The sequence below is a fragment of the Helianthus annuus genome, chromosome 9 (genome assembly GCF_002127325.2).
Source record: "Helianthus annuus cultivar XRQ/B chromosome 9, HanXRQr2.0-SUNRISE, whole genome shotgun sequence".
Lineage (NCBI taxonomy): Eukaryota > Viridiplantae > Streptophyta > Magnoliopsida > Asterales > Asteraceae > Helianthus > Helianthus annuus.
Window position 1 is genome coordinate 129,824,136 of NC_035441.2, and position 12,084 is coordinate 129,836,219.

The 12,084-nt window shown below is 38.3% G+C and overlaps 1 protein-coding gene across 4 annotated transcripts; it reads right to left on the reverse strand.

Annotated features, from left to right (window-relative positions):
- Window positions 1-188: 188 nt before the first annotated feature.
- LOC110878656 (probable translation initiation factor eIF-2B subunit delta) lies at window positions 189-6,594 on the reverse strand. 4 transcript variants are annotated; one of them, XM_022126999.2, is made up of 7 exons: window positions 6,024-6,594; window positions 4,341-4,469; window positions 3,941-4,269; window positions 2,037-2,781; window positions 1,860-1,956; window positions 1,716-1,770; window positions 189-509 (listed from the first exon to the last, which is right to left on the reverse strand). In XM_022126999.2, the coding sequence occupies exons 1-7, from the start codon at window positions 6,460-6,462 to the stop codon at window positions 444-446; spliced, it is 1,860 nt and encodes a 619-aa protein (XP_021982691.1). In that variant the 5' UTR covers window positions 6,463-6,594; the 3' UTR covers window positions 189-443. The 4 variants fall into 4 exon arrangements, with proteins under 4 accessions (XP_021982691.1, XP_021982690.1, XP_021982689.1 ...); XM_022126998.2 differs by having other exon boundaries at window positions 6,012-6,594; XM_022126997.2 differs by having other exon boundaries at window positions 3,941-4,266; window positions 6,000-6,594.
- Window positions 6,595-12,084: the final 5,490 nt, after the last annotated feature.

Consider the following 12,084-nt stretch of genomic DNA (forward strand, 5'->3'; position numbering starts at 1 on the left):
AGAAAAGACATTAGCAAAAGGGTATTGTTATCCACATTAATAGAGCAGCTAGCCTTTATCACATCTATCAATCTCTATTGTGGATTATGCTAATCCATCCTCAAAGAAATCTTTAATTCATTTAAAAATAAATAAATAAATAATAGCACCACTCTAGTTGGTTAGCTTAGCACCACAACATGGGCACAAAAAAAACCTTGCAAAGTGGACAATATAAAACTCCATCAAAACATCCCCCAGTCCCCACCCCTGTATAGCGCCACAAAAGTGATCTGCTCAAAACTCATGAATCCGAAAGGTACAGATAACCAAAAACACCAAAAAGTACCAAAAAGCTCGGAGAGGCATAATATTGCACTCTTCACAGAGTCGAAGATTGACTATCAATAGCAAAAAGAACACAACAATAACCTACAAAACTGGCAGTTTAACGATCTCGAATGTCAGCCACTCCATATATGTTCTTTGCGGAATTCTCTTACGATGACAGGGACACTGGTTGGAGGTATCTAAAAATTCAACATCAACTCCAACATTAATCATCACGCAAACCACATAATAACAGAAAACAGTTTGGAAAATCCGATCGCCTGTTCATAAACCCCCCAAACGGAAGCAAGTCATTCACGTTTTAGTTCAGGGTTCGGTCTTTTGGTGGCTTAAAGGTCCAGCTGACGCTTTGGAACTTCAAACCCGCCGTGCAACTTTTTTTAAAAAGGTAAAATCACTTTCGGAATATGTAGTTTTGTATATGTAACTAGTTTTTGCCCCGCCCGCGTTGCGGGGCAAGAAACCGAATATTTCTCTCTCATAACATGTATGTCTGTATAGAGGGCAAAATCGTAATTATATTTTGAGCTAGAGGCGAAATCATAATTTTAAACTGAGAGCAAAATCATAATTTTGAGGTTGTTGGGGGATCATATTTTTATTTTGAATTGTGGGCAAAAACGTAATTTTGAGCTGATGGCAGAATCGTAATTTTAAGGTAGAGGGAAAACCAAAATTTTATTTTGAACTGGGGGAAAAACCGTAATTTTAAACGAAGGGCAAAACCGTAAATTTAAACTGAGAACAAAATTAAAAATGAGTTTTTGAACCGAGGGCAGAAGCGTAATTTTGAGCTAGGGGCGAAATTATAATTTTATTTTGAACTGGGGACAAAAACGTATTTTTAAACGAAGGACGAAAGCGTAATTTTAAGCGGGAAATAAAATAAGATTAAAAAAATGTTGGTCCAATGGGGGAGGGCCAGGCAGCTGCCTGGCACTATTCCCCCATCTTGTAAATGTATATGTAGATAATGCTGCCTGGCACTATTCCCCCATCTTGTAAATGTATATGTAGATAATATCTTCATGAATCATGAACCATTTTTATCAAACTAACGACGTTGGGAAAAAACAGGTTCAACCCGCCATACTCGCCAACCCGCCAACCCGCCAAACTCGCCAACCCGCCTAACCCAGCAGGTTAGCTTTATCATTTCCCAAAACCGTAGATAGCGGTCCCGGAATTTGTCAAAACTGGCCGAACCGAACCGAACCGCGGTCAGCGACAATACTTGTTTTTTTCAACTTCATAAACATAAAAAAAATAGCGAGTAAAGCAAAAGAACCGGTTCGGTCCCAGTTCCGACTTGCACCAAATCTACAAACAAAAACTGAACTAAATATGATCATTAAAAACACGATATAATTATATAAGAAACTCACCATGCCATAATCAGTTATAATCATTGAAACGTAATCTGAAGGCGTTAAGTCATACCTGTATCCATCGAGACAACAAGTAATAAGCATCAACAACGTGAGAAACTAAAGAAAAATTCAAGTTCATAACTACAGAATCAAACTTACGTCAAATTAAGAAGTTGTAGGCTTTCATTATCCGCAATGTCCTTCAAATAGTTTACTTCTTCCCTCCCATTAACTTTAGAAATCGCATCGGGGTCCCCTGGTTTAATAAGTTCAAATCTAAGAAATAATATTTTACAGAACAAAAATCACAAATAAAAACAACTTTAAGAAGCGTACCGAGTTCGTTACAGCAGATTGAATCGAGCTGAACTCGTTCATGGAATTTATAAGCTTCGCAGCATACTATAACAGGGACACCGCAAGCATTAGCAACCATAGCAACACACGCGGTCCCGACTCTCGAGTACACGGTTCCGTTTGCCAATACCGATGACGCACCCAGAAAAACACGAGTGACTTCATGCATGATATAAGAAATGGCGTTTATGTGAACATAAGTGCAGCTGATACCCTTTCCAACGAGCCTTCGAAGTAATAACCGGCCTTCAAGTTTAGGGCGGGAATCGACAATCACAACACGGAACCGTTTTCCAAGCTCATGGGAATGTAATAGTATCATTTCAACTGCCGAAGAGGATCCATACGTAAGAAGGACGTCACCGTCACTGACTTTCGTCACAGCATGTCGTACAATCACCTTGTCTGCTAGAATTATTTTTTCGTTAATGAAATTGCTGATTTCAGATAAAAGAGTAGCTTTCACTTCTGATTCGGATAAAGTTAATGGAAGATTGGCGATTCGGGATTTAACAAACTTGATTGCATTCCCCATGCTGATTGAAAGGGGCCGGCATTCGATTAAAAATGAGACGTAACTGTTTATTTTTGCAGTTAAGTCCCTGTTAAGAGCTCTCTCTGGTGGTGTTGAGTAATCCATTATGGATTCCTGAAATGCTTGAAGCATTGCAATACAACGTGCGTTTCCGCCTGATATATCACCAGCCAAATATCTTAATCCAACCTGATTAAATGTTTAAAACAAAAAAAAAAAAAAAAGAAAAAAAAAACCACCAACGTTAAAAAGAGTCTCGGATCAGATGAAATTAAAAAAAACTAGGGGCGCAAACGAGCCAGGTTGGCCCAAGCTCGTATAAGCTCGAGCTCAACTCGTTTATAGTTTTATTTCTAAGCAAGTAGTTATTCAAGATTAAGCTAGGGCCTTAGCTCGTTTAATATTTATTGATTTATTGCATAGCATATATTATAATTAGAGGCAGTGATAGAGAGAAACATGGGCGGTTATAACTTATAATTCATAACTGTCTGGTGTACCACATTCAAAGCAATAGATACAAATGCATTATGCGGTTCTCGCAGTTCTCAACATGTTATTGGTTCTGAAATGAATGTCCCTCTATAATATATTCTTAAATTACTTTTATCATAATTTTATATATAATTACTATTGTTATGTAAATATATATTTGATACATGAAATAAAAACTATATAAATAATAGGCTCGTTAAAGCTCTCAAGCCTAGTCAATACAGCTACATATGAACTGAACGTTCAGCGAAGAGTTCGTGAACCGTTCGCCGAGAAGTTCGTTTGTATTCAGTCGTTTAATAAATGAACGAACACGAAATGAACAAACATGAACAGAGGCTTGTTCGGTAACGTGTTCATTTATGATCGTTTGTGTTCGATAGTTCATTAGTATTTTTAGTCTTTATATATTTTATTTAAATACTTCAAAATTCCGACAAATAAAATATTTAATAAGTATCATTGTATTATATATTTTGTTCATCAATGCTTGTTTGCGTTCGTTTGTTTTCATTTGTGTTCATGAAAGTTCGTTGCCTAAAATTAACAAACGATCACGAACACATTCATTTCCTTAACAAACGAACACGGACATAAAATCTCGTTCGGTAAGTGTTCATGAACAGTTCGTGAACACATGTATTTCCTTAACAAACGAAAACGAACAAGGTCTTGTTCGTGTTCATTCGATTCGTTTGCAACCATACTAGTCAAGCTTGATATGTGAAGCTTGGGCTTGAGCTCATTTGTGCCGGCTCGATTCGAGCTTTTAACGAGCCGGTCTCGAGTAGCTCATGGAAGGCTCAGCTTGTTTACACCCCTAAAAAAACTGCAAATCTAAATAGCAAAGTACCTTGTAAACAGCAGGGTGAACGGAATTGAGACCGAAAAAGTTAATTTCAAGATGAGGAAGCTTTGTTTTATGTTCATATTGAGGTAGATGCCTAAAAAGCTCAACTCGGTTTCTGACCTCAGTTTGTTTTACAACTGCACGCTTTTTAGCTTTCTCTACACGAGTTGCATCATCAAACTGCATTCGTGGATGAGGGACGTCTTTCTTTCTATCTTTATCTTTATGATCAACTACCCTTTTTTCTGTTGGTGCAATGGAAGATGCGTTGTCTTTCTTTTGAACACTGTTGGCTTTTCCGGTTTTCGTGTTTGCTACCGCATTTCCTCCTGCTGAATATTCATAATAAATATGGACAAAATCAAAATCAAATTTATCCAAACACTAGAAGACTCGGACTCACCTTTTGCGGCAGCTTTTGCAGCCCGTTGAGCCTCCTGAAGAGCACGCCTTTCAGCCTTTGAAGTTTTCTCTTTCAATGGCTGCTTTGAGTTTACATCTTGAGATTCACTGGATTGTTCCCCAACCTTTTCTGTGAATGTAGGCATAACCATCTGTTAGTCATATAGTCGTATCACGTTTTTTTAAATAAAATTTAATGAAGATATGGAATATGTTGTAAGGCGTCAACCGGTCAAAAGTAAATTTAACATACAGATTCTAATATTTTAGTGATCCTTTTTATTGTGTTACCCATAGTTCAAAGCATTTAATGCGTGAAGATATAAACTAAATAATCATATATACTGGTCAAACATGAAATATGAGAGAGAACTTCTTAAGTCAAAACTGGTAAATCAATAATTGTGATTTGTTTTAAACAAAGTCTAATCAATGGCAATGGCAACTTCCGTATAAAGCTTCAGCCAATTCAAACAAACCGCAACAAACACAGGGAACGTCTTTTACATGTTCAAGGATATAACCAATAATTCTTGTACTCGTATACATTCACTGGACTGTACACAACTAAAAAGAAGTTGACTTATCATAATGGTCAACCTAGAAAGTGAAAACTTAAATTTGCTAGATTCTAAGCCGGCGTGCACCAAGATTCCAGCACATCTTATATAAAGACATAATAAATTTAATGACAGCGATTTCAATAACATTCCCCACCATAGTCACCTAATTTGCGGTTCGCTCGACGAATTCGGTTCGGAGGGGGATAGGTTCATTTCGGTACGATTCGGTACGGTGTACCATTCCATCACAAAAGCCATTGCAGAAATTGAAGATAAATCGATAAATTATGAAACTGAAATTGAAGAGTAGAATTATCGAAGTAGAAGTTGGTGATAAAAAATGGCATGCAATGGTAGGTTTATATAGAATTATGATGCAGGAAATTGTAAGACTGGAACGCCAAGGGACGTCGAATTCCCGCCTGTTGATTCCCGCCATACCCTAGCCCAATCAGACGACAATTCATTCCATCTTTAACAAACCTTCCGATAATAGTGCCCCTATCCCTATTTTCAGACGTGATTTATGATTTGATCTTACAAAACGTACCAGATTGCGGCGACTCTCCTTAATTAGTGATCCAGATCACAGAACCCAACAACATCGGAGCGATTGCATAATGATGCATGTCCACACAAGTTCAATGTCCATGTTACACACTACACAAAAATAAGTGTTTGATTCACATTTTTTAATCCTACTTCCTCTATCACTAAAATACATCTAATACATCGAAACAGAAGGCAAACTGGCAACAAGCTGCAACGCTAGCCATTTTTGAATAGCAAAACTAAGTCTTTTACAAACTACGATCATAGATCTTGGAGTCATAACATTACTACGCATGACCCGCTGGACTCAACTGAGTAGCTCCACAGCCTCATGCACAAGGAAACAGGCAATTCTAGTGTTCAGGACTTCAGGTACATCTACTATAACTAACAAGCAATTCAGGGACCAAATTATCCGAATTTCCAAACAACTACTCCGATACTAACTAACGCAACAATTCCGCATCATCAACATCTAACTAAACACAATTACAAAATCAACACATAAACAGTGAACAACAACTTCCTACATTACAATATCATACCAGTCACATTACCCTGCAACTTACTAACAACCGAAACAGTAGTCAAGCTCTTCGGTTTAACCTCCGGCAGCATCTCAAATCCACCAGCCGGCAAAGACGACGCAAACTTCCCGGAACCACCGCCTCCACCGCTCCGTCGCCGGTCCGGCGACCGCACACTCTTCTCCTCAAAAAAATCTCCAACAGATGGCGACGGATTGTAACTTCCAACCGGAACTGCATTCACAGAGTCGCCGGAGAACCGATTTAACGGCGACAATAGCCGATTCGCCGGTGGTAGAGTACGGGGAGGTGGAATCATGACCGGAGAGAGTGAGTTGCCGGAGGGAGAAAGGTCCGAATATGGAGGTGAAGTGGAGGATTGTGGTAGGGGAACGGATTGAGAGTGGTCCGGTGGTGCGAAGAAGCCGACTTGACGGACTTTGGGGTCGATGACGGTGCGGGATTGCCGGCGGGGATCCATTGGTGGCAGAATGTGGTGGAGCTAGGGTTTATAGGGTGGGGATGAAGGTGGTGAGTGGAGATTTGTACGGTGAGGTTTTTGTGGGCGGTGACGGAGGAAGTTTTGGATGCTATAGTAAAATGAGAAACTATGAAATGGGATGATGTGTCTTCTACTTTTCTAGATTTTCTTTTTTTTTTTTTAAAGGAAACCTCATTAAAAAAAAACAACCAAACCTCAAATCGAGGGGCTCAAAACAACAAACGACATTACATAATTACAAATTTACACTAATTGTGTCAAAAAATATCTTTAAATTTCGACCTACTTTTGAACCATAAAAAACCGGTCGCCTTAATATCACTCATAATTTCGCAGATCTTAACATCTTTGCTGTCAAATCTGGCTCTGTTCCTGGTCTTCCAAATACACCAACACCCAATCCTAATGATCCCTTTGAGCGCCTCCTTCTTTGCATCTTTTAGCCCCACGTGATTATGAACCTCGGAAATATCTTTGAAATCAAAAAAGAACAAATTCTGGATATTACACCACTTACTGATATGAAACCAAATCGCCGAAGCCACATAACAGGCGGAGATTTATGGGTTAAGAGTGGTTGGTTTGATTGGATTTCCTTTTTGAACTAGGTTTTGGTTAGATATTAATTAATCATGTTAATAAGCAACTCACAAGTTGTGTCCATACTCCAAACTTTTATTTAAAACGGGTGTTCGTGTTCAGTTTCCGTTTGATAATATGTGTTTGTTTGATAAATAAAGAGAATCTGTTGTCTAGAAACACATAACATTCCGTTTGATGATCGAGGTGGCCTTCATTATGTGTAGAGATGGTGAGAATCACTAATTAGTGTTAGTGTAGAGGCCTTGCCTTTGTGAGGTCTACCTATCCTTTATGATTTCTCACTCACATCATTTGACGTCTATAATTTAATATTTGGATTATATGGATAATATTGTGATACTGTTGGTGCATATATTTGTTGACTTCGTCTTATGTCTTGTATCGAGTCATGTAAACTAGATTGGATAGACTGGAGCTCGGTAGAATAGAAAATAGGAGTTTAGGGAAGACAGTCCAGGTCGCACGAACTGGCTGAACCAGTTTGTACGAGCTGATCAGGTCGCACGACCTGGTGATGTGTGGTTCGTGCGGACTGGGAACTTCTATAAATAGGTGAGCTCATGACTTCATTTGTAACATTCTGATTCCGGAGACGAAGTGTTGCCGAAGTGTCGTACGATCTGTAATCACTATCAAATCAATCTAATCGACAGTTAAAGTGATTCCTAGTGTTAAACAAGTTGCAATCATGTCCGAATCATTGAATTCCGCCTTTGGTTTGGATTAGAACTCTTCTGATTGACTCATAAGGTCGAGTCATCGATCCTACAGATCCATTGTATACTGTTTAGAGTAATAATGATCCAGGGTAATGTACGACCTTCTAACTTAGCTACGTTTGCAATGTAGTTTTGCTTATATGTTTCCTAACTAAAGGTGCCGAGAGGGAAATGTTGGATCATGTGATTAATTCAAACCGTGATCATGTGATTAATTTAAACCGTGATCATACAAGACTCACACCTCTTATTATAGTTGTGTATTTACTCTAGATGATGACTGGACATTTGTTTTTTTTTTTTGTCATGTCACGCATGTCTTATCACATTTGTGGTTTGAAGTTCGGAAAATGTATGGCTCATTTTCGGCTCCTACACTTACGAAAAAATTTCAGATCTCATTTTGATGTTCTTTCTTTGCACTTAAATTGTTGACTGCTCTGAATTGAATTTCGCCATCTTGAGCCTTTCACAAAATTGTTGTTTATATTTCAAACGATGTTGTTTTAACTTAGATGCACATAATTACTTCATATGGAAATCGTTATCGGAAAGTTTACCAAGAATTTAAACATTTATGCCACTTCGAGATCAATATAAAACTCTAGCAGGGTGTTTAATACTTAGTTACAGAGTGTTTAAACCGAAAATTGGACATAACCAAACCAAAACTATTTAAAATCGAACCAAATTACGTTCACGATTTTATACTTAAGATTCAGTTTTAAGAAATTCAGTTCAGTTAAACCGAGAAAACCAAATTCACATGTATATTGGGCTTTGAATTTTCCTATATATACAACCCATTACAAAACAGAAGAAACCAAACTAGGGAACCCGTACCCAACCTATAGAACACCCATCTTGTTAAAATTCAGTTTTTATTTTATTTTATTTTTTTTTGTTCAAAGAACCGACCCAAATTCTTGGCAGGAAAATTAATCAAAATCAAGGAAACCAAACTGATGAATACCCGTAATAGATATAACACCAACACAATCGAGTATATTGGCAAATAGACAGAATATTTAATGAGAATGATGTAGTTATCGAAGTTTTCGTAGTTGACTTGAAAAACATGTTGGACATCAGAAAGTGGTCGTATATTCGACTTGAAAAAAAATGCCCTCTTGCTTGCCATTCAATGAAATGTGTTGCTAATATTGTTAATCCCTTGAAGATGGACCAAACACGAGATTTGCAAGACGTCTAGGAGTGCGTAAGCCTACTAGACGCGTTATGTGGTACGGCAACGAATAAACGAACATGAGACAAATGAAAAAAATAAACAAGAACAAATATAAGTGTAAGATCTAGAATTAATTTCATTAATAAAATTGTTGGCATAGATGCTTCATACACACACATACATACATCGTTAGCGCACCTACCAGAAGTGAGATCAACCTCTGGTGGGAGTCACACACATCTCAGTGTCTATGTCGATACACACAAGACTAGCCTAAGACCCCCTCTTTAGATCTATCGCTTCTCTCATGCACCCTCTAAATAACGGTTGCAACCACTATCAGGGTACTAGGAGTTGTCATCACTCATCACACTCCATCACTCATCACAGGAAGTCACCATTTGACACCTTAGTCCATCACATTTCACTCTATCACACTTGCAACGGTCATCACATTCCATCACTTACCTTTTTATTTTATAATTAAAATAAAATATGTAAGAAAAATAAATAAAAATTGCATTAAACTTAAAAAAATTACAATAAAAATAAAACTTCACAACCTAAAAAAACATATGTTTCATAAAAATAATAATAAACTACCGAATTTAAATAAAAAACAAACTAAAAGCTACATATCCAATTCCACTTCGCAAAAATTTCCCATTTGAGTTCTATGAGTCGATCGATACGGTTCTTCGGCATTCTCGTGCAGTTGGGTCAAAACTTTCACATCTTTATTCCTCTAGCTCAATCGAGTGGTTCATGTATTGTTCTTTTCTTTTTAACTTTGTATCTGCCAACAACTTGCGTCGTTCTTTATTCTCCTCCATGTCCAACATTTTGGCCAACTTGAATTCGTTCATGGAATCCACCCAACCTTCTTTCCCTTTGCTTGATGACTCAAAATTTTTCCTCTGTCGCGGCCTTGTTGGTGTTATGTCATCGATTGGATCGTCATTTAAATTGATGTAGGGAATGTTGCTTAAAACCCCATCCGTTGAGGTTGATTTTTTTAACGAAAAAAAACACATTACCTTTTATAAGTACTTTTGAGGCAACTTATGAAGGAAACATTACCTTTTTTAATGGTAACGCTTACTCAACTCTATTCACCAATAATTCTAAATTATTCACCCTTGTCCAAGATTAAACCTTGGACCTCTCCCTTAAGAGGCATATGTCTCTACCAAGTGGGCTAGCTCCACATTTGGGAAACATTACCTAAATCGTTCTTTTTTAGTTTTTGTAGGAATTGAAGGTCTAAGATCAAAAAGAAGCAGAAAACGATGACGAAAAATAAGAAGTTTCCAAGAAGCACCCCCGTGCACAACATGATGCATGGCCATGCCTATCGCCTCAGCCCACCTTTTGGAAGATTAGCAAGAATCAGAACAACGTGGTGGGCTAGAAAGAAAAAGTGTCGTGCACGCTTGTGCCTCCATAAACGAAAAATCATGAGTTAAATGCCCGGATAGTCCCTGTGGTTTGGCCCTTTTTCAACTTTAGTCCCTAACTTTCTAAAATTACCTCTATAGGCCCCAACTTTTTAATTTTCGTTCCCGGATAGTCCCTGGCGCGGATGGAGGTTAGTTTTTGGTGTTAGGTTAGTGTGAAATGACTAAAATACCCTGTATATTAAAATAATAAATTAATTAGTTATAAAAATTCATGTGAGTTCCACCTTTATTATTAAATAAAATAATTTAACCCCACTCCGACCAACTAAAATACCCATCACCACCACCATCAACTAATCTCCGGCGACCACCACCATCTCCGACCAAATCTACCACCGCCACCATCATACACCACCCCTAATGAATTTAACACCGTGTGAAGCCCCTTCGATCGATAATGGATAAAAAGGAATGAGATTAATATTTGGATAATGGATAAAAGGAATGAGTAAAATAATAGAACTGTTTGTTTAATCCCTAAACGCATGCTCTGATCTCTGTGGTGGTTCATACCTCTTCAACCCTAACTGAATTAGCCTCTTCGATTGATTGCTTCACCAATGAACGGCGTACAAAGGTCATCGAACAACCGTTGCACTTTTACTCCTACTAACCTCTTCATTTTGTTATGTTATGTTTGATTCGCGTAACTAGGTATCACTCAAACCTTTTCCTTCGGTTCGTTCTTTTTTATTTGTGTAGAATTTTCATCTTCCATGGAATTCAAGAGGGTAAATTCCCCAATGTTTATCTATAAAAAAATTTTTAACTTTGAATTTCCAATTCAACATGAAATCCAACGATTATTGGTCCACCTGCTATAATTTAAATTTTGAACGCCACCATCTGCTACCGTAGAAGATAGGGTGTTGCCACTAACTTACTTTGACTTCATGCGGCGGTGGTGGCTGTGGCGGAGGGTGGTTTGTGGCAGTGGGGAAGATGAAGTGGGTGCGGCGTGGTGGTTGTGACGGAAGGTGGTTGTGGCAGTGGTGATGATGGCGGCGGTGGTGGTTGTGGCGGGGGTGGTTTTGGCAGTGGTGGCTGAGCTGTATGGCGATGAGGGCGATGGGTTGGTGATAGAGGTGTTGACAGACGGTGGGGTTTTATGGTGGTGGTGGTGGAGATGAAGGTGGTGGTGGTTTAGAGAGGGGGGGGGGGGGGTTGAAGGTGATGATGAAGACAGACCGTGGTAGGGATAGGGATGAGTTTGGTTTTTATTTTTAAGAAAAAGTACTTAATTAATTCATTTTGTTTTACTTTAGGGCATTATAGTCATTTTACACCAACTTAACTGAGAAAACTAACCCCCATCCACGCTAGGGACTATCTGGGAACAAAAATTGAAAAGTTGGGGAGTATAGAGGTAATTTTAGAAAGTTAGGGACTAAAGGTAAAAAAGGCCAAACCATAGGGACTATTCGGGCATTTAACTCAAAAATCAAATAAGACAAAAGTAAGAGACCAAAAGTACACCTATTGTTACCCCTGTTGGGATGCCTCATTGTAGGATCGTGTAACCGTACTGATTCGTTCGATAAACGTATTCGACGTGCCAAATCCGTCAAACACGATGTTGTGTATCAAGATCAAACACAAGATTTAGATATCATTCACGCTTGTATTATGA

Excerpts from the sequence above, each read along its gene's own strand:
- LOC110878656 (XM_022126996.2), bottom strand. The coding sequence starts at position 6,462 with ATGGATCCCCGCCGGCAATCCCGCACCGTCATCGACCCCAAAGTCCGT. Across the intron at positions 2,782-3,940 it reads TTCACCCTGCTGTTTACAAG|GTTGGATTAAGATATTTGGC; the intron begins GTACTTTGCTAT and ends ACATTTAATCAG. Across the intron at positions 1,771-1,859 it reads CTACAACTTCTTAATTTGAC|GTATGACTTAACGCCTTCAG; the intron begins GTAAGTTTGATT and ends CGATGGATACAG.